This window comes from Arvicanthis niloticus, chromosome 22 (assembly GCF_011762505.2).
Source record: "Arvicanthis niloticus isolate mArvNil1 chromosome 22, mArvNil1.pat.X, whole genome shotgun sequence".
Taxonomy (NCBI): Eukaryota; Metazoa; Chordata; class Mammalia; order Rodentia; family Muridae; genus Arvicanthis; species Arvicanthis niloticus.
The window spans coordinates 49234010-49256749 of record NC_133429.1 but is presented as its reverse complement, the minus strand read 5'-3'; the positions used below and the strand labels follow the sequence as shown (position 1 = coordinate 49256749).

Genomic DNA, 22740 nt, shown 5'->3' with positions numbered 1-22740 from the left:
ATGACAGAGGTGCTGGTTAGTCAACAAAAGGATGGACTGGGTATTAGGACTATCTTGTACCTCACTGGTACAAATAGGCATAATTATGCTCTAATTGTATTTTGAGAGAAAAGTTTCCTTTTAACAGGAAGGGTGATGTGTAGGAGCAGCTAAGGTGGGAGGAGTAGTGAGAGGAAGAAAAGGAGTAAGAAGAGGAGAAGAAGAAGGAGAGGAGAAGCTAGGTGATGAAAGAGAGATAAAGGGGGGAGACAGGGAAGCAGATGTTCATGTATCTCCACCAGTCAAAGATAGTTGATATATCTAGGTTGGGTAGTGGGTTACACCTCTGATTGAACAATACCAAACTCATAAAGCTTATGATTAACATTTCTTAAAGAAATGTATAAATGCAAAAAGGAAAAGGGGGCATGGGATAGGGGTTTTCTAAGGGGGGGGGAATGGGGAAACGGGATGGTATCTGAAGTGTAAATGAAAGATCTAATAAAAAAAAAAAGAAAAAAGAAAAAAAAAAAGCCAGTACACCTGCCATGTAGTGAGACATCTCTAAATACAGTAGAGCAAAATATAGTATAAATACATGTTTTGGAGAAATGAGACAGCCATCAAGAGACCTTTCTGATCTTCTGTAGAACCCAAAGTCATTTCCTGACACTCATATTCTATGGCTGAAACTTCTTATATCCACTGGCCCTCATCTTTCTTCTCACCTCTGAGGATCCTCCCATACATGTATCATACAGGTACATACACATAAGCTCAAGGATCCTAAAACAAAGATTTCAACATAACATAGGTAAAATGAATGACCACCACATGATAGGGTAGAGGAAATTCTATTTTAATTAAATCAAAAATTATTGTTTATTTACAAGTTTCTCCTATGGCTCCATGGCCTCCACATTTCTACTGAGACAAGAAGAGTCAGGCATCTATGGAAGTACCTCCAAGGAAAGTCTGTACTGTACCCAGGATTCTCTGCCTTATCCATGCATGCTTTTCCTGCTCAGCCTACTCTTGAGATTTAACAACCTAGCAGCAGGCAGACCCAGGACTCAAAGACCATGGCAAGTTCAAGAACCTTGCTCTTTGGTAAAAATGTTGGTCCAAAAATGAAAGACCAGTGTTGAGAAGGATACTGTCAACATTGTCACTTAGTGAATCTGAAAGAAGGGATGGTCACTTAGTGGGTCTGCAGGAAGGGAGGGGTGAGGCTGAGACCTACTGGTCAATTCTGTTCATGGATATGCATGCACAGTCTTCTGTTTTATGTGTTGTTAAGTTTTGAGTGGAGAGCAGTTTTTTCCACCTCAGTGGCTGGAAGGGCTGAGACAGTCAAGTATAAACCTGCTGACCTGTGCTGCCTCTTCTTGTGACATTTCCTTTATTTCTATGATCCAAACTCCACTAAATGGAAAAGCAATAGTTTAAAAGTCAGAGCACGGAGATCACCTCATATTTGCTCAAAAAATAAGAAGAGTCCCCCGTAAAAAGTCATGATTTCAAAATAAATGAAAAATTGGTGTTACCATCCCATGCTGGAGTCTCACCACCAGGGTCTGAACCTCCCACTCAGGGCCTGTCAATCTAAATCCAGGGCATGAGTGCTGGCATTATTAGTGACTCCTCTCAAACCCCTCACCATGGTCGAGGTGAATTCAGAACAGGGATAATTCCATGATTCAAAGGGGTGGAAATTAGACAGGGCATGTGCATTTTCTTCAGAGATCGTAGGGCAGTCATTGTCACAAGCGAGTCCCAATTTACTGATTTGTTTGGATGCACATGGTAGGCCATGATGCTCAGAGCCAGTGCAACAGTCAGCACTTCTGTATCTGAATCACTTGGAATTTTTCGGCTTTTTCTTTGATCGCCATCAGTCTTGAGTAGTATCACAGGAAAATTAGTAGGATGGAGATGATATACTAAAAACCCCAGCGAGTTGACCTCCCTCCCTTGACATTCTTACCTTCTCCTGAGGATTCCTCCCATCACACAGTACCTACATCCTCCCAAATGTTCACACAGGTAAAGAATTTACAGAGCTTCCTCAGGCTTTGAAGATATCAAAGTGAGAAGGGCGCCCACAAGAGAGGTGGGCAGGTAGCTCAAGGGGAGGTAGAAGAGCTTGGCATCCCAACCAGCTGAGTATCGGGTGTGAGGGTGACAGGCAGTCAGAGCGTGCTCCATGCAGTCCATAACCAAAGACAAGTCCTTGTTGCACATCTGATCCAATCCATTTAGATCTTTTAGATCTATAAACAATGAAGAATCAAGGTGGTCATTTAGCTCCCACAAATCCTGCCTGACTCAAGCATACAGGAGAATTACTTTTCCCTATGTGGGAGAATCCATGTGTCTGAAACCCACGCCTAACCTGTCCCAGTTCCTCAGAAGGACCACATGCAATATTTAAGGATAATTATGCACTCAGTCACCTGTATCACAGTTCACGGTAAGTGCTAGTCTTATATCACCTCCCATTCCTACCTTTGCTTACAGGCCCATGATCATGAGAGGATCAGAAGGAACAGAGCAGCATATTATGAAAAACAAGACTGTTTTTCTTACCGCATACACTAACAGTCCTCCACCACAAGGAAATAGATCTAAACTATTTTTCTTTGAGTATAAAGAGAAAGGCATTGGAACTGCTAAAATTAGCAAAGGGTTAAGTATTCAGAATTGTATGTAGCTTTGAGCCTCACAGCTCACTTACATGATGCCAGGTATTTCTCGCCATAGGTCTCCCAGATTTCTGAGCTGGTCTTTTTCCACAACATCTGGATATTTGAGATTACTCTGGCACTACTGGTCACATCAGTCAGGAAGAAGGCTGGCTCTATAATAGCCACCTTCACCCCAAAATAGGAGAGCTCCCTCCTACAAGATAGACACATGTCAAGTTTTTCAGAGGTCTTTCAGTGAGAACCCTTTAATAGGACTACAGTAGCATGGGACCAGGAGCCTGTGGTGGAAAAAAAAAATGCCACACCTTTTGGATCTGGGGTATACAGCAAATGAAGTAGAATCTTGTGATAAGGGCATTGCCTCTCTACTCTTGTATGTCATAATAGTATTGTGGTGTGTAGTTCACTGGCCTAAAACTGAACATCTGGTCTATGGCACTGTATAAGACCTTTCTCCATGTAGTGCAGATGCAAAGAATTCTAGTCCTTGTCCAGGTCATTTTCACCTCACTAGTACGTCTGCATCTGCCCCACATCTGTCCCAGGAAGCTCTCAGGACAATTCTTTGATACCTTCTCAGTCTCTAACTTACCATAGTCTTTAGGTCATGGTAGAAGCACATAATTTTTGGTAGAATGTGTTTATTGTGGATTCTACAAGGGCCTGATACCTATCTGTGGAATTGAAAAAATATTCAACTCATTTTAAACAAATGCTCAGCATATAGATTTCAAGGGAATGGATTCTTGAACCAAAACCCTCATAGTCCCAATTGTATGCCAGTGTTGTCCCCCAATGTCCTCCCTCCTCCATAAAAGAATAAAATGAACTCAACTCCTGCCTTAGTCATACACTTATAGAGACATGAAAATGTTCTTCCAAGTGAATGATTCAGTGAGCAGAAGGTGAGAGAGGCCCAAAACTCTAGTGTCCTCCCCATGATAGGGAGTTTAAGAGTATGACTAGATAAAAACCATCTCAAAGCACCCTTTGAGTCCCCTTCCCTTCCAGTACCTGAGAGAGTCTGAGAAGGCCTCTATGCCATACTTGGAGATGCAGTAACCACCACCACCAAAAGACAATCGGCCCAAGACACTGGAGACATTGACAACACGGCCCCTCACCTTCCTCACTAAGGGCAGCATGCTCAGAGTCACCTCAATCATGCCCAACAGGTTCACATCCAGTATACTTGCAAAGTTCTGTTTGTTCATCCACTCATTGGGACTGGAGGGGATGGAGATGCCAGCATTGTTGACCAGGCCCCAGAGTCCTAGAAACAGTAAAAATAGACCATCATACCACACAGGTTTAATTATGGAAGAAATGTACATTCAACAAGCTAAGAACACAGTGACGTTTTACTGGACAATAGTATGCAATGAATAAGAGCAGGGTATCCACAGGACTGGGGAACTCATGTTGGAGACTGTTGGATCAAAGCATGGAAGCTTCATCTTTTAAGGAAGCCAAAGGTATACAAATAGGAAAGAAGTCAAAATATCACTATTTGCAGATGATATGATATTAAACTTAAATAAGCACAAAACTTCCACCAGAGAACTTTTAACCTGATAAACAACTTCATCAAAGTGGTTGGATATAAAATTAACTCAAACAGATAATTATCCCTACCCTATTTAAAGGATAAGCAGACTGAGAAACAAATTAGAGAAATGACATCCTTCACAATAGTCACAAATAATGTAAAATACCTCAGGGTGAATCTAACCAAGAAGCGACATATCTGTATGACAAGAACTTCAAGTCCCTGAAGAAAGAAACTGAAGAAGATCTCAGAAGAAGGAAATCTCTCATGCTCATGGATTGGCAGGATTAATATAGTAAATATGGCCATCTTGCTAAGAGCAATCTACAGATTTATTGCAATCCCCATGAAAATTCTAACTCAATAATTCACAGAGATAGAAAGAGCAATTCAAATTTACTTGAAATAAGAAAAAACCCAGGATAATGAAAACTATTCTCAACAATAAAAGAACGTCTGAAGGAATCACCATCCCTGACCTCAAGTTGTACTACAGAGCAGTAGTGATAAAAACTGCATGGTGTTGGTACAGAAATAGGCAAGAAAATCAATGGAATAGAATCAAAGACCCAGAAATCAACCCGCATACATACAGTCACTTGATCTTTGACAAAGGAGCTAAATCCATACAGTAGAAATAAGACAGCATTTTCAACAAGTAGTGCTGGTTGAATTGGAGGTCAGCATATAGGAAAATGCAAATCAATCCTTTCTTATCTCCTTCTACAAATTCAAGTCCAAGTGGATCAAAGACCTCCATAAAAAACCAGACACATTGAAACTAATAGAAGAGAAAGTGGAGAAGAGCCTTGAACACATGGACATGGAGAAAAGTTTCTGAACAGAACACCAATGGCTTATGCTCTAAGATCAAGAACTGACAAATGGGACCTCATAAAATTGCAAAGCTTCTATAAGGCAAGGGACACTCAATAGGACAAAATGGCCACCAACAGATTGGGAAAAGGTCTTTACCAAAATTGGGCTGATGTCCAAAATTTTCAAAGAACTCAAAAAAATAGTCTCCAGAAAATTAAATAACCTTGTTTTTAAAAATGGGGTAGAGAGCTCAACAAAGATTTTTCAACTGAGGAATATCAAATGGCCATGAAGCACCTAAAGAAATGTTCAACATCTTTAGTCATCAGAGAAATGCAAATCAAAGCAACCCTGAGATTCCACCTCACTCCAGTAAGAATGGCTTAGATTAAAAACTGAGATGACAGCAGATGCTGGTGAGGATGTGGAGAAAGAGGAACACTCCTCCATTGTTGGTGGGATTGTAAGCTTGTACAACCACTCTGGAAATCAGTCTGGCAGTTCCTCAGAAAATTGGACATAATATTACCTGTGTGCTCAGAAAATCACTCCTGAGCATATACCCAAAAGATGTTCCAGCATTTAACAAGGGCACATGATCCACTATGTTCATAGCAGCCTTATTTATAATACCCAGAAGCTGGAAAGAACTGAGATTTCTGTCAACGGAGGAATGGATACAGAAAATGTGGTACATCTACACAATGGAGTACTACACAGCTATTAAAAACAGTGAATTCATGAAATGCTTAGGCAAATGGATGGAACTAGAAAAATCATCCTGAGTGAGGTAACCCAATCACAAAAGAACACACATGGTATTCACTCACTGATAAATGAATATTAGCCCAAAATCTTGCAATACCCAAGACATAATTCATAGACCACATGAAGCCCAAGAAAGGAACAGACCAAAGTGTGGGTGCTTTCGTCCTTCTTAGAAGGAGTAACAAAATACTCACAGGAGCAAATATGAGACAATGTGTGGGGCAGAAACTGGAGGAGAAACCATCCAGAGATTGCTCTGCCTAAAGATCCGGCCCAGATGCAATCACCATATGCAAACACTGTTGTGGATGTCAGGAAGTACATGCTGACAGGAGCCTGATATACCTGTCTTCTGAGAGGCACTGCCAGAGCCTCAGATATACAGAGGCGGATGCTCACAGCTAACCATCAAACTGATCACAGGGTTCCCATTGAAGGACTTAGATAGAAGACTGAAGGAGTTGAAGGGGCTTGTGGCCCCATGGGGCGAGCCACAATACCTATCAACCAGAGCTCCCTGCGTCTAAACAGCTAGCCTCAGAACACACATGGGGGGACCCATGTCTCTAGCTGTATTTGTAGAGGAGGATGGACTTTTCAGGCATCAGTGGGAGAGGAGGGCCTTGGTCCCTTGAAGGCTGAATGTCCCAGTGAGGGGGAATTCAAGGGAGGAGAGGTGGGAGTGGGTAGATGAGTGGTGGCACACCCTTATAGAAATAGGAGGAAGGAGGATGAGTTAAGGAGTTTCTGGGTGTGGGGAATGGGGAAAGAGGATAACATCTGAAATGCAGATAAATAAAGTACCCAATAACTAAAAATAAATAAATAAAAGAAAAACAAACAAACAAACAAAACACAGATAATGGAAATAGCTATGGCAGTCAAACATTTGAGATATTTTAGCAGCAATTTAACATTACCCCTATTACAGGGATTCCTTATAATAGTCAAGGACAAGAGACTGTGGAATGGGCCCATGGAACTCAAAAAAATCTTCATAAAATAAAAAAAAAGAGGAGCTATACCCCCTGTACACCCCAAATTTACTTAAATCGTGTTCTTTTTATTTTTATTTTAAATTTTTTTTAAAAAATTTGCATGCCAAGAAACCTTTTGCTGAGTATCTTTGGGTAGGGTGGCTGGGAATGCTGATGGTTCCTCCAGGTAGAAAGTTAGGCAACGTAGCTGTGGCTACAGTGGCTCATTAAAGGCCTTCTCTATGGTTCCTCGTGGCACAACCCCAATGACACAAAAATGTCCATGGGTTTTAGCAGGCTTTAATGTCATGGTAGATGGTGGATGGATCTGGATGTGCACCCCCATAAAACCCAGGGCAGACCTGAGTTAAATCTGGAGGGAGAGAGGGTTGAGGGGCTGGGGAAGAATGCTTAATTGGCTCCACCTTCTGGCCTTCAGGCATCTCATTATTATATAAATCTCTCCAGTGCCTGAGGCCTGTTCCTCGTGTCTGATGGCCATAGACCTCTCTGTGGGAGAGACTGGGGGGGTGCTGAAGCTAAATAAAAAAGAACCAGGGCCAGGAGGCAGAGCCAAACTCCTGCTTTCCAATAAGGGTCCAGGGTAACAGGCTTATGCTCGACCAAGCACCCAGCTGCTTCTCTTAGCCCACCAACCAACAAGTATCTATGGGGGTCTACACTCAGCATAGTTATGTATAGGTGAAAGGGAAAAATCCACTTACTGGCATAAGGCATGATCCTGATCAGGTATTTAATATAAAGAAGAGGGCATGTTTGTGTTTTTTCTGCAGAATTCTGAAGGAGCATGGTGGCCGCCAGAGGGATGGGTGAGACATGCATATGCCAGAAGAAAAAATGATGCTGACCCATGAGCTTGCTGAGTGGTCTAACAATGGTGACTGGAAAGCTGCATTGGACATAAGTTCCCAACCCACCATTGATTGCCTATACTCCTGATGGGACAAGCTGCCTTGCCTCAAGTTCTTAGACCTTGTGGAAGAGAAAAATCAAAAAGAGAAGTTATAATGCCTCTTGTATTGTTATTAAATATGACAAGTTATTCAGGCTCAATCATGGACTGGACTAGAAATCAATCCAATATTAGAAATAACAGTCTGTATTTGGAAGTCTGGTTCTGGACATTTTCAGAGACATATATGGAAATTAGCTGTAGTTCTCTATGATGTTATGTTAGCAAGAGATAGAGTTGGGCAGGATCTGGATTTGAAACTTGTGTTAGCACATGTGTTAAGGTTCTTTTAATTGTCAAGTTAAAAATACTTTTGTTTCTTCTACAGTATTTAGTATAAATTGCATTGATTGTGCACCTTCTAATTGTGTTTGTGTTTTGAAATCCGGGATTTCAGTTATGGAGGTGTGTCAACCAGCTTTTGTTTTAGTGCACTGAGTATCACAGAACCTTGATATTCTAAAAATAGCTTGCAAGTGTTGAAGGAAGTGAGTCAGGCTTTAAGCATCAACAAGAGGGTAGTGGGCTTCGTTATTGCTGGTATAACAGCTTTAATTACATAACTGATAGCACCACTGCTTCTGCAATTGCTATGACAGAAGAAGTTAAGACAGCTACTTTTGTTAATCATTTAGGGAAAAAAATGTTACTAACATGTCAAATATACGAAAGGATTTAGATAGTCATTTGGAAGAACGAATTGATGCTCTTTATTCTATTCAAATTACTGGAAAGATGTTCAGAGTTTAAGGGTAAGGAGTCATCTTGAGTGTCATGCCAAATACCATTGGATTCATGTTAGTTCTACAATTTACAGTGGTAGTCATGATAATTAGAAAGAAGTTTAAAGAAACTTGCAGTGTATTTAGCATAATTCTAACACCTCTCGGGAAGTTTTAATGATACATAGTAAGCTTATGAATTTCAAAAATGCTGCTCTTCTAAGTGTTGATGCTGAAGATAATGGGGATACAATTTCACATTGCCTGAGGTCAGTATTTCTATTTTGGTCAAGCTTCAAAAATGGCATATATAGCTTGATCATGCTAGCCCTTTTTGTCCTGGAAACACCTTTATTCCTGCCCATTGTGTTAAGGATTTTCTTTAACAACATCAACATGTTGGCAGCCAAAGTACATGGCTTGAACCTGAAGATGGACCTACAGACAAAGTTATTAAATTAAGAGGCTGGCAAGCCAAGGACTGGTAACATTCTACACAGAGCCTTACCATGCTAAGAGAGAAGTACATTGCTTCTGATAATGCAATTTCCATGATGGGTAAAAAAGGCATTCTTGTCAGAATGACCTAAGACAGGTTCAGTCTTGTATATGAAATAAAAAATACGGGAGAAGCAGAAAGCTTTTGGGGCTGCATGGCAAGAATCTGACTTGGGCCAAGGACAAGAAAATGGTTCTCTTGGCAGGAATATGATATTGGCCAAGGACAAGGAGGTGGGTTTCAGGCAGGAATCTGACATTGGGCTAGAACGAAGAAGTAATCTCAGGTAGGAATCTAAATATTAGACTAGAACAAAGAAGTAATTTCAAATAGGAATCTAAATTTTAGGATAGTACAAAGAAGTAGGCTTCAGACATGAAAGTAACCTTGGCTAAAACAAGGAAGTAGGCTCAGATACTTTGATCATCCTGATAAGCCCTTAGAAACAGTGATCACTGGAGTGTTCACATAACTGGTTTTAATGCCTTGCTTTCTCTTTGGCTATTTTGTTTATTGTCTTCTTTGTTCCTTGACTATCTACATCTATAGTATTGCTAGACCCTCAACATAGCACTGACCTTAATTTGTGCATGTAATTAAAATGGTATAAAAGCATAAAGGAGGAGGGGGAAATGGATAGAAGGTTCTAGAGAGGGAAAATGGGGAAAGGAGATGACATCTGTATTGTAAATAAATAAAATATCCAATAAAAATAAAATTAAAATTAAATAAAAAAATACGTTGTGGCCCAGTTCTCTACCAGAGAATCAGCCAGCAGTCCCTTATCACTTGCTAAGTTTAAGAACCAATGGTGAAAACATGGTTTACCATTGTTAATCTGGAAACCATAAAAGTACATTTGTGATGTATAAAATGAAGCCATCTCTAGAGATTTTATTCTCTTATTTGTTGTGGTGGTTTGAATGGAAATAGCAGCCATAGGCTCATATGTTTAAATGTTTACTCCTGAGAGTGGGGCAGTGCTGGAGAGGGATTAGGAAGTGTGGCCCTTTTGGAGTGGGTGTGGCTATATTGGATTATGTGATTCACTGGGAGTGGGCTATCCCAGAGTCTTGTTGTTACTTCTACCTATGGATATATATGTAGTATTTCAACTCCTTCTCTAGCACATGACTGCTATGTAACCCAACACACTTCATGACATAATGATAAGACTCAAAAGCTTTAACTCTATGCAAACACAAATGCAATATTTCATCTATAAGTGTGTTCATAGCATCAATTCATAGAGAGAGAATTCTGAGCAAGACAGTTGTATGTTCACATTACGCTGAGCAGTTTACACCCGGCTACCTGTGTCATTGAAGTGCCCAAAACAATAAGGAAGAATTAGTTTCCATATCATTCCTTATTATAGTAACTAGAAAAGACAGTCATAAAGAAGAGAAGAAAAGAGGAAAACACAAAATAAAAAAGAAAGATAAGACAAAATTAATCTCTGAAGGAAATCTGGTTGGTAAATAAACAAATGGAAACTTGATTGTGGGAGATTTGAAAAACTGAGCCATGCGTTTAGTTTCTGCCAGCATTGAAATTAATAATAATCAACTCTAATTGTTGATAAACATCTATATTGATGAAAATTAATATTGATCAACTCTCAGTATTTGTCAGCATCAATATTGATTGTCATCAATATTGTTCGACTCTCCTCAGTTGATTACAAAACCCAATATATTGGCTGATTTTCTGAAAACATATCACAAGCTAGAGTCAACAGAGAGGAAGGAGCCTCAGTTGAGGAAATGCCTCCATAAGATCCAGCTATAGAGCATTTTCAATATTACTGATCTTCTAAGGAGGGTCCAGTCCATTGTGGGTGAGGCCATACCTGGGCAGCTGTTGTGGGCTCTATAAGAAAGCAGGATGGGAAAGCGATATGGAGCAAGCCAGTAAGCAGCAACCATCCATGATTTCTTCACAAGTTTCTGCATCCAGGATCCTTCCCAGTTTGAGTTGCTGTCCTGAGTTCCTTTGGTGATGAACAGTAATGTAGTAGTGTAACCTAAATAAACCTTTTCCTAGAACAACTTGCTTTTGTGTCATGAAGTTCACTTGCAAGAGTAAAAATCCTAACTAAGACACCCAGGGAAAGGATAAGAAAGGTCAAAATCTTTGTTAATAACCAATAGGACAGATTTTCCACTGTCAACCTGAACACATGGTACTCTCTTTATCACAAAACCACAGGTGGCCCTCACTCATTCCTTTCGCCTTTAAGTAATGGATCTTCAAGGAACCATTCTGAAAGGCCTACAAAGAAATAACATGGCCTTGTTGTAGGAAGAATGTCACTGTGGGCATAGGCTTGAAGACCCTCATCCTAACTCCAGGGAAGCCAATCTTTGGTTTGCCTTTAGAACAAGATGTAGAACTCTCAGTTCCTCCTATATCATGCCTGCTGGATGCTGCAACACTTCTACCTTGATAATAGACTGGATGTCTGAACCTGTAAGCCAGATCCAATTAAATGTTGTCCTTCTAGTCCTTAAGAGTTGTGTTGGTCATGGTGCCTGTTCAGAACAGTAAACCCTAACTACATCAACAGCTGAAGTCTGTACTATCTAATGTCATCCAACTGAAAGAAGGCAATCTGGTGCCCAACTAAAAGCTTTACTGCTACTGATTAGCATGTCAGGTGCCAGAAGATACAGTGGACATTCCCAGAGGGAAAATAGAGTCATTAATATTCCCAAGGCATAAGCCCTGTTGTTGATCTACCACAGTGAGCTGACTTTATGATATACTATTCGATAAGGCACCAACATCATGGGTGTAACTAAATGCTTTTCATTAGATTGAAGGTGTGATTTCGGTCTCTCCCAGAAATCTAAAAGAGCGCTTCCAATAAAGGCTGTTGAGAAGGATCCAGTTTGTCGCGTCTTCCTTGCTGATCTAGCGGGGGGGGGGGGGGGGGGGGAGGGCAACAAAGTGGTGCCGAAACCCGGGAACGAAAAAAGAAGAAAAGAAGAAAGAAGAAATGAAGAAAGAAGAAACGAAGAAAGAAGAAATGAAGAAAGAAGAAAGAAGAAAGAAGAAAGAAGAAACCCAGGACAGAGGACTGAAGAAAGAAGAAGAAACTGAGCACAGGGGACCGGAGGAGAAATTCTCGCGGATTCAGAACTCTTCACCCTGAGAAGCGGTGGTACCGGTAAGTTCCAAGGTCAAATGGGATAATAAGAAAAGGTCCTCAGAAAGAGAGGATTCGAAAATCCACGGATTCAAAAGACCTCAGTAAAGAGGCAGCTCAGAAGACCTCGGTAAAGAGGCACCTCAGAAGACCTCGGAAAAGAGGCAGTTCAGAAGACCTCGGTAAAGAGACACCTCAGAAGACCTCGGAAAAGAGGCAGTTCAGAAGTCCTCGGAAAAGAGGCAGTTCAGAAGTCCGCAGTCTAGCGGCAATTTGCCCAAGGGAAAGTTTCTGAGGGAACGGGACAATATAAGCCCAATGTTTGATTAAGACAGACAGGGCTAGACAACTCCGTCTGTCCACCCGTGTGTAAACCTCACGTAGCTGAGTAACATGGGGAATACTCAATCCAGCCAATTCTTGAGCACGCTGCAAGAGCTCCTTGAGCAATGACACCTTGATAGAAAAAGAAAAGTCCTAGAGGGCTTTCAACGTGAAATAGAGCAAGTAGCCCCATGGTTTGCGCTCACAGGGTCTCTAACCATTGGCTCATGAGAGAAATTGAGTCAAGAGCTTGATAGGGAGGCTGAGGAAGGGTCAGTGAAACCCGGGATGAGGCCCGTTTGGTGCATAATATGCGCCTGCTTGGAGGATAAAAGATGTGTTGAGGGTGTGAAAGCAGGACAGAAATTGCTTCAAGAGCATCAGGAGAGCATGTCAGAAGAGGAAAGGGCCTTTAAGGAGAAAAAGGAGGATAAGGGGTACAAAGATAAAGATAAGAAAAAAGCTAGCAGAGCCAAAGACAGGCCTAAACGACCTGAAAAGGATAAAAAGGAGAAGAGGGAAGAGGTATCCACAGGGATTTACCCCTCTTTGAAAGAATTAGAGACTTCAGATGAGTCGGGGTTAGCTTCTGAGGAAGAAGCAGAGCTCAAAGGGGGAACTGCTAAGTATATACAAAAAAGATGTGATCTTGATCGGGAAAACATCAGTAAGGCCAAGGATAAACAGGAAGAGGATAAGTTAGACGAAATGGAGGAGGAGCTGAAGGAGTTCCTAGCCAAAATGAAATCAATGACTCTTTCAAGAAAGAAACAGGAAGAGGGGAGAAAAGATGGGAATGGGCTTAAGCCACCGCCATGGGCGGCACATAGTGCACCGCCTCATGCGGAAGTTCCACAGCGCCCACCATTGGAAAAGGGATCTTCCTTTTGCCCTCAGATGTGGAAGGAGGCCGCGGGGGCCTTTCCTGTTTTTGAGGATGATAATCGGCAGAGATTTTATGAGCCTTTAGAGTTTTAAGCAACTAAAGGCCTTGGCTGAGTCCGTCCAGGCATATGGGATTAATGTATCTTTTACTCAGGCATTGTTAGAAAGATTAACCTTGCGTGCCATGACCCCATCCGATTGGATGAGCACAGGTAAAGCCTGCTTAACTATGGGTCAATATTTGAACTGGAAGGCCCTGTATATCGAGTACACTCAAAGCCAGGCTCGGGCCAACCAAATCAATGGCCAAGATGCATGGTCCTTTGACATATTAATGGGTCAGGGTCAATGGGCCACAAATCAGACAGGTTATCCCATACCAGTTTACAGCCAGATTAATGCCATGGCCATAAAGGCATGGAGGTCCCTGTCCAACAAAGGAGAGGTATCAGGAAACCTAACAAAGGTCATCCAGGGGCCCACGGAGCCATTTTCTGACTTCATGGCAAGAATGATAGAGGCATCAGAGAGGATTTTTGGTGACCCAGATACAGCCATGCCATTGATAGAACAGCTTATCTATGAGCAGTGTACGAAGGAATGTAGGAATGCTATCACTCCATGGAAAGCTAAAGGATTGCAGGCATGGATGAAGGCATGCAGGGAAATAGGAGGCCCTTTGTCCAATGCAGGATTAGCAGCTGCTGTCCTACAAGCTTCAAAAGGGATAGAGAGAACCAAAGCATGATTTACTTGCAGGAAACCTGGGCATTTCAAAAGACAGTACCCCAAGAGAACAACTTAATGTAACTGGTCGCTCTGCTGCGGAGCGTCATACTTATTAGCATAAAACAAAAAAGAATTTTTTTTCACCAGATATTGGTACAAGTTTTTATGCCACCTATGTTGGCCTTAATTTTACTCGGCAGGATAGCTATGCCTGCTAATCCTTTTGATGTGTGGTTGCTTTGTGGAGTGAAAGGTAGCTGCACAGATCTTCTGTCACCCTTTGTTATGATTGGGGGCAGATCTCATGGGGTACAAAAATTTTTTCTTCTCATTGGCCATCACCTTAGCCTCTTTTTCCATAGCAGCTTGGTATTTCTTAATAAGTTTCTCCATTTCTGCAGCAAAATTGTTATGTTGAGTTTCAGGATCTTTATCTAATCCGAGGCAGTGTTCATCCATCATGTCTAGCTTACTCTTGCCATCCGATGCATCTGGAAGACTATTAACACTGCTGCTTTGGCTGCTGGCACTGATAGACATACTGGGGATAGACTGCTTCCAACACTACTCTTAAAGAATGTTTTTTTAAAAACAAAAGGGGGATTTGGCTATGGCCGCACCCTGAGAGAACGAACATCTGTAAACAGTGGGAGAAGGCCAGGGGCTAGCTGCGGCTGACAGGAAGCCTGACAGCCTTGTGTGTGGGAAGCGGGGTACATCTGAGCTGGGGAAGGCTGGCAGCAGCCTGTAGTTCTCTGGAGGGGAGGAAAATGGTTACATTCACAAGTTTGCATCTCTGCACAACTGTACCTTAATTGTGCTGGCTGTTAGCAGCAATCAGCACATTGGACCCCCCATCTGACAGTGCCCACCAATCAGCACATTGGACCCCCCATCTGACAGTGCCCACCAACACACAGCACTGTCAAATTCATTTGTGTCATCTTTTCAGTCTTTGTCTAACACACTCTTAACTGTATCAAACTTAAAAGTTAGCAAAGTCTTAGAAAGTCCTTTATAGTATAGGTAGAGGGAGTTGTTCTCGCTTCCACAAGCTATATAATCTCCATTGGAAGTTTCCCATTGCTGTTGTGGCAATGAGTCACACAGTACATACTGCCACAGTCCTTAATGACTTATCCACCAATACAGCTGCTGCCCTTGAGTTACAAGCATCCTCAAATGTCCAACTAAAAGGAGGACTCATGCTGGTCAGTCAAAGAATTGACCTTGTCCAAGAGCAGGTGGATGCACTGTGGCAGTTGGGACAAATTGGATGTGAATGGAAATATGCTGCATTGTGTATTACTGCTATACTCAAGCTACTAATCTGTCTTGTCAGCTTTCTAGTTTTTTGACAGGTAATTGGTCGGCGGACTTTGAAAGTTTGATGAGGCGGTTGCAGATAGCCGTTGTGACAGTAAACTCCACTCGCTTAGATTCCAGTCTCACCAGTGGACTTGCTGAGTGGATTGCTGGAGCTGTTTCATCTTAAAGAGTGGGCAGGAGTCCTGGTTTGGGGAGCCATGGTGTTTGCCGGTTGCGTCTTTTGCATGTGGCTTCTATGCAAACTAAAGAGAGACCATGCCAGGCACAAAACCGTAGTATACCAAGCCTTGGCCGCCATCGAGAATGGTGAACCTCCCCATGTTTGGCTAGCAACCCTAAAGGAAATATGAGTGGGTTTCATAGATACGAGCCCTTAAGGAGTGCTCTACTGGCAGTTTGAGGTGTTTGCGAATGGGTACTCGACAGGGAATGTTCCACAAGTATGGATAGATTTCCCGAAAGTATGCCTGATTGCATAAAGGTTTGATGCCAAAAACCTCCTCTCCTGGTGGCACCCCAGGGCGGAGGCTCCCTTTCCCCATCAAAAGGCATCGAGATGGGTATGGGAAGTATTACTCATTGCACAACGACAAGAGAAGAAACCCATTACAATATCTCATCTTGCACAGGAGATCAGGCCTCTGCTTTCCCTCACTGTACAACTACACTCATAGGGCAACTATCATGAACCCGTTCTATGACTTAGGGATTACAATAAAACAAAAAAAGGGGAGATGTAAGCCGCCAGTCTGACAGAGCCGCAGATCTGTCCGCTGACTGAAAAGGCAGATCTGTTGGCTGACAGCGTGCTGCCGCTTTGACTGGCATTTGCGCATCAGCCGCTCTGACCCGGCAATCCAAGATGGCACCTACTTAGGCTCTAGTAGTAACTACCAGTGCACTGCTCATGCGCAGTGCACTTTGGAATTTGACTCCAGCCCCTCCCGAATGGGGCATGCAAATGAGGTGCCACTAGGGTACCACGAACCTGGTCAATCACCCCCTCCCAGGCGGGGTATGCTGAGGTATACGCATATGAGGCACTGCAAATTGACCAACCGAGCACCTCCATGCGCTTTGCCCCGCCCAGGGCTGAGGGTATATAAACAGCCCATTCTGGGCATTCGGGGTCTCTCCCAGAAACCTAAAAGAGCGCTTCCAATAAAGGCTGTTGAGAAGAAAAAAAAAAAAGAAGGTGTGATTTCTGAGATGGAATCCATAATGACACTACTAGATTGGCCAAGACCCTGAGACTAGATAAGTCATGGTTCTTTGGGAAAACTAAATATTATTATTATTCTAAGAGAACACACAGTAACAAGACTCTTAATGCATATTACTAGAAGCACTCAAAGTCCAATGTTTTGATCAATTTCCATCTAGATGACATGCCTTGAAGTACACAACAATTAACACAAGGACACACAAGTCGCCAATGTGCAGAGAGTAAGAGACTCTGGCATACTCAGTCTTAAAAGGGAAGTCTTCATTATGCCTCTCCCCTCAAGGCTCAGAATTCTATGAGGATGAGGAGGCAAAAACATGTTAAGAGCCAGAGGTGATGGATAGCTCCAAGGAGACTGTCTTCTAGACACATCAGGACTGCTGTTCACATGAACTCACAGAGACTGTGGAAGCACACATAAGACCTGCACAGTTAAAATGGTACAGTGACCCAGCACTGAGGAGGGAAAGTGGACACATGGTCTAACCTCTAAGCAAGAAACCATTTGTAACTGATGACTGCTGTCCAGAGAAAGAACAGTTTTCTGCACTGTAGTGTCAATGGTGCCTTGTAGGGGTTTTATTGTGCACTGTGTGAAGATTCAAATGCTGATTTCTGTGTCCACTGCATCTGGTTACAGCCCTTATTCAGAGAATATCCAGGTGCAATCTTGTGTAAACAACAGCTTTCCAATTGTTCCCTGGAGTGTTAATAAAGGCTTTAACAAGAAATGACTGAGCAGGGGAGAGAACAGGCCAGAATTCTCTCTGCCAGTGGAGGGACCTGGAGAAGAAGAAGTATGGATTAACCACCTACAAAGAGTCTAGGAGAGACCATAAGTAATCACCTGGAGCAGAGAAAGTCTTAAGTGCAGTATCTCCTTGATTTTGGCTGGAAGCTTGGTAGATTAGAGCATTGAGATGAGTAATATTTCTCGGTAATTCTGCCCTTTAAGCATGATAAATAAATAACATAGTCCAATCTCAGTTATTTGAAAGCTAGTTGGGTACGAAGCAAACTGTAACCCTCGTATTATAAAGGCACACACAGAGCTTTGCACACAATAGTTGTTGTATTTCCACAAACTAAACTCTATGAAATATTCGGAGGAAGACAGGCCTGCATTTTTTATATTCTGATTTGTGCTGGCTTTTTTGCTTATTTCTGCTTGTTTGGTTTTTTTGTTATTGGTTTGTATGTTTATGTTACCTTTCCTTGGTATTTTTTATTTTGTTTTTGTTTTTTCTACAGAGAGAAGGAGAGACATAAAGAATATGAATTGTGTGACTGGTACATGGGGAGGATTTGGGAGCAGATGGGCAAAGGAAAACATGATCTAAATGTTTGCAGGAAAAAAATTAATAAAAATATGCAAAACAGATATTTTAATTCTAGGATTCCCAAAATACACACACCAGAAGACTCAGAATAGACTAGAAGTATCACAAGACAATTCTTAGGAAAATAAAACAAGGTGAGCCTGGTGGCCATTTCTGACAATTCCAACAGAAAGGAGCTGAGGAACAGGTTCATCAGGTAGTGACCAGCTCCATATCTAGAACCCTACCTGAAAAACACTAGCCAGAAGAACACAAAGGAAACAAACAATACTAGTGCCGATGCCTGCTAAGTGTAATAAGGCTTGGATAAGGGTCAAGTTATTGTACTTCACTAAATGTTATGATTGTAATTAAAGATGTTCAAGTGGTAAAGTGGTCAAAAGCTTACATTTTTTTTAAAGATTTATTTAGTTATTTATTTATGTGAGTGTACTATAGCTGTCTTCAGACACACCAGAAGAGGGCATTAGATCCCATTACAGATGGTTGTGAGCCACCATGTGGTTGCTGGGAATTGAACTCAGGACCTCTGGAAGAGCAGTCAGTGCTCTTAACCACTGAGCCATCTCTCCAGCCCCCAAGCTTACATTTTTAAAGTGGAAAGAAAGCACATACAGTAAACACGCAAGTCAATATGTTGCTATTTTTATCAACTGAATAGTATATCATACATTAGTTGTAGCTTGATATGACTAGAATTCAGAATAATAACTGTCTCCAATTCATTTTTATATAAATCTATCTTTTAAATAATAATACAAATAGTGGAGAGAGACAAAGACAGGGAGATTCACAGGCAATGTGTATAAGTGTCTGTCTGTGTGTCTGTGTGTGTGTGTGTATGTCTGTGTGTCTCTGTCTGTGTCTGGGTGTGTGTCTGTGTTAAAGAGAGAGATCACTACCTTTTTCCATCCTAAGGCATTCCTTCACTTTGGGACTAAGCATGACAATGACTATGGCTCTCCCTGTAAAAGTGCACGGGTAGTGCATAAGAACGTGTGCCAGAAATGAGAAAGCAGATGCACATGGGCCCATGACCTTCACGTAGAGACCAGGCCAGAGGAACCTGAGGCTCTCCTTCCTCCTCACTGTCTCTAACCTAGGAGTCAGCACTAAGCAATCCAGTCTTTCTACATACAAAGACAAGGAGGACAGAGAATAATTTGGACATAAAAACTTCCAAAGGCACCAGATGATAAAAGAATACAGACCTTGGAGGATTCAGTGTAGAAGGAAGAGGACAGACTGATGTGCTCTAGAAGGTCAGCTCTGTAATGACTCCAATGTCACCATGACCCCAACATGAATCATTTCAGGACTACACAGGCCTTCCCTTTACCCACTGAGAGAAAACCAAAAACACAGAAAGGAATCTCTATGGTACCTCTGTTCCCAACATGCTCTTTCACCCACTGAGTGGCTGCCACAATACTCTCTGTCTTAGTGACATCAAGAATCACTGTCTCCAGCCTCTCAGATGTCTTGCTCTTCAGCTGCTTGGCTCCCTCCTCGGTCAGACATGCAGCCAGCACCTTCATTCCTCTCCTGTCCAGCTGTCTGGCCAGCAGGTTCCCAAAGCCTGAGTCACAGCCTGTGATGAAGACATACTTGTCATGGAGATGGCTCACCACCTGCCTCTCCCTGAACAAGCGCAGGAGCATCCACAGGCCCACAAGTGCCACCAGATAGAGCCACATGGCTTGTAGAATTCACGTAGAGAGAGAGATACTCTGAGTCAAAATGACACTGGCATCTGCTCCCAAAGGCAGGCATAGGCATGGAGGACTCCAGCCTTTTGGGGTGAAGTCCTCTGCATTTCCTATAATTATCAATGCCTCACATCTCTGGTCTTTGGCCTGTTTTTGAACACCAAACACATAAAGCCCTTTGGCTCTCCTTATCTCACTGCCAAGTAAAATAACACTGACTGTCCAATACACAGGCCTAGTCTCTTGGGATTGTTGCTTCCTGGACTGATGTGGTAATCCATGTGTATGTCATTACACAGGTCCCATGATCCAGTCCCGGGTCACCTTGTGTCATGCTGATGAATTAATACAGTGTGATTACTGTAATGATGAAGACAATGAGGCTACACGTTACAAGTTCATTGTAATCTTTTATCTTAGTCAAGGTCTCTATTCCTGCACAGACATAATGACCAAGAAGTAAGTTGGGTTGGAAAGAGTTTATTCAGCTTACATTTTCATGTTTCTGTTCATCACCAAAGGAGATCAGGTCTGGAACTCAAGCAGGTCAGGAAGCAGAAACTGATGTCGGAGGCCATAAAGGGATGTTACTCACTGGCTTGCTTCTACTGGCTTGCTCAGCTTCCTTTCCTATAGAACCCAAGACTACCAGCCCACGGATGATGGTACCACCAACAAGGGGCACTCCCCCTTTGATAACTGAGAAAATGCCTTACAGTTGGATGTCATAAAGGCATTTTCTCAACTGCAGCTTCTTTCTCTGTGATAACTCCAGCTTGTATCCTGTTGACAGAAAACCAGCCAGTACAATTGACCCCTTATCAACTTGGCACACAAACACAATACTATTAAGCCAGAACCCTTGCTTTCTTATTGATCCCCACATTCTAAATAACTTTAAAAGTCCCACATTCTTTGCAAATTGTTACATATTACCATTTCAATCCCTTTAAAATATGTAATATCTTCTAAATTCAAAGTCTTTTTACAATTAAAAGTCCCATAACTGTGGGCTCCACTAAAATATTTTCTTCCTTCAAGAGGGACATGTTGCGGTAAATCTCTTGCCCATAGGAAGTCCATAGAAGAAAAGACACAAGTCAATAAGTATCAAATGAATGCTGCATGCCTAGATTGGGCAGATTTACCATTAAACTACACTATTCCCCAGCTAAGAGAGCTCTTAACAATTTGCGGTTTCCTAGGTCAAGGTCTTCTTCGTCCTCTCTCCTTCCACCAACCGCCAACTCCCCTCACTCCAACAGCTCACCTCCTCTTATCCCCTTTCCCTGCCTCTGGCTCCTCCCACTCCTCTTTTACTGCCAATCACTGGCTATAGCCTTTATTTAACAAATTTGATTGGACAGAAGGTTTACAAGATTCACTCCTCCTTCGCAGCCCCTCCCAGGAGTGGAATTACCATGACAACAAGAGGCTAGGGCTATCCACCACAGGGACAAATATCAGGGCACAGTCACAATCACAAGCAAAAATCAAACTCAAACTGGCCAATGTCTAGGATCAGACTCACTATCTTCAGGGTTTCTCCAAGGTCTTTTGTCACTTCTCCAGTCCTGCTCTTTGTAGAACACACCTTTTCTTCTTGACTCTAGCTGCCTGTACTTCATATATCTGATGTTCGCTGTGGTCATCACATGGTTCTGGCATCTCCAAAACACTGCTGTCTTCCACTGCGACAAGACTTCACCAATAGCCCCTCATAGGCTCTCTTCATGGTGCCAAGTCTCATCCCCTTTACATGACCCCTTCAGTCCTGGGCCATCAATTGCAATACAGTCTATGCCTTCTTCACCAATGGCCTTCTTTGACCTCTCACAGTGCAGAGCCTCAGCTGCTATTCATGACCCCTTCATGCCTTCAAAACCAAAACCACCTGAGTGATTCTTACACAATACCAAGTCCAGCCACAGCACAAGGTACAACCTTAGCTATCTCTAGAACACAGACACTGTGTTCTCAGATAACACTTCCCAGAAGATTTCACTTTAGTGATGATAGTCTCTTCATAATCACCAATAATTTCTTAGCTTCAGCTAAACAGGATGAATAGTCCCAGTAATGCAAAAGATTTGCTTTACTAGCTCTGGCATCTTGTAAATCATAGCTAATTCTTCTGCAACAGCTAACAAAAGCCAAATAATCTTCACAATCAATACAGCAATGGCTCTGGTAAGAGTCTTTAACCTTCCCTCTGAAATTTCACAAGACAGGCCTCCATTCTTTGCACTGTTCTCAACTTTATCTTCCAAGCTCCTATAGAATATCCTACAGAGCTCTTAACACTGGATGGCTCTTCTAGCACACAGTTCCAAAATCCTTCCACAGTCCTCCCCAAAACATGGTCAGGTTAGCTCAGGACTACCCCACTCCTGGTACAAATTTGTCTTACTCAAGGTTTTTATTCCTCCATGAACATCATGACCAAGAAGCAAGTTAAAGAGAAAAGAGTTTATTCAGCTTACACTTCCAACTTGCTATTGATCAGCAAGTGAAGTCATGACTGGAACTCAAGCAGGTCAGGAAGCTGGAGCTGATGCAGAGGCCATGGAGAAATATTACTTACTAGTTTGCTTCTACTGTCTTGCTCATCTTGCTTTCCTATAGAACCCAAGACTACCAGCCCAGGGATGGTATTACCCACAAGGAACTCTCCCTCCTTAATCATTAATTGAGGGAATGTTTTAAAGCTGCATCTCATGGAAGCCTTTCCTTAACTGAAGCTACTTTCTCTGTGATAACACCAGCTTATATCAAGTTAATACAAAACCAGCCAGTACACCTGCCATGCAGTGAGACATCTCAAATAAAATTATATAAAATGTAATATAAATACATGTTTACAGAAATGAGTCAGTCATCAAAGAGCTTTCTGCTCTTCTGCAGAAGCGAAAGTCATTTTCTGACACCCAAATTGTACTGCTTACAACTTCTTATGACCAGTGGCCCTCATCTTTCGTCTCACCTCTGAGGATTCTCTCACACATGTAACATACAGGTACACACATATGCCATAGGTAAAATGAATGACCAGGC

At 42.2% G+C, this 22740-nt stretch overlaps 1 protein-coding gene across 2 annotated transcripts; it reads right to left on the bottom strand.

Moving 5' to 3' along the window:
• Positions 1–817: 817 nt before the first annotated feature.
• Positions 818–22611, bottom strand: LOC143436327 (retinol dehydrogenase 16-like). 2 transcript variants are annotated; one of them, XM_076920540.1, is made up of 5 exons: positions 20180–22611; positions 19362–19568; positions 3702–3960; positions 2717–2880; positions 818–2252 (listed from the first exon to the last, which is right to left on the bottom strand). In XM_076920540.1, the coding sequence occupies exons 2-5, from the start codon at positions 19513–19515 to the stop codon at positions 2035–2037; spliced, it is 795 nt and encodes a 264-aa protein (XP_076776655.1). In that variant the 5' UTR covers positions 19516–19568; positions 20180–22611; the 3' UTR covers positions 818–2034. The 2 variants fall into 2 exon arrangements, with proteins under 2 accessions (XP_076776655.1, XP_076776654.1); XM_076920539.1 differs by lacking the exon at positions 20180–22611 and having other exon boundaries at positions 19362–19884.
• Positions 22612–22740: the final 129 nt, after the last annotated feature.

Coding starts and splice junctions, on each gene's coding strand:
- LOC143436327 (XM_076920539.1), bottom strand. CDS start 19,674: ATGTGGCTCTATCTGGTGGCACTTGTGGGCCTGTGGATGCTCCTGCGC. Junction 2,881..3,701: donor GCCTTCTCAGACTCTCTCAG/GTACTGGAAGGG, acceptor TCTATCTTGTAG/GAGGGAGCTCTCCTATTTTG. Junction 2,253..2,716: donor CGAGAAATACCTGGCATCAT/GTAAGTGAGCTG, acceptor CATTGTTTATAG/ATCTAAAAGATCTAAATGGA.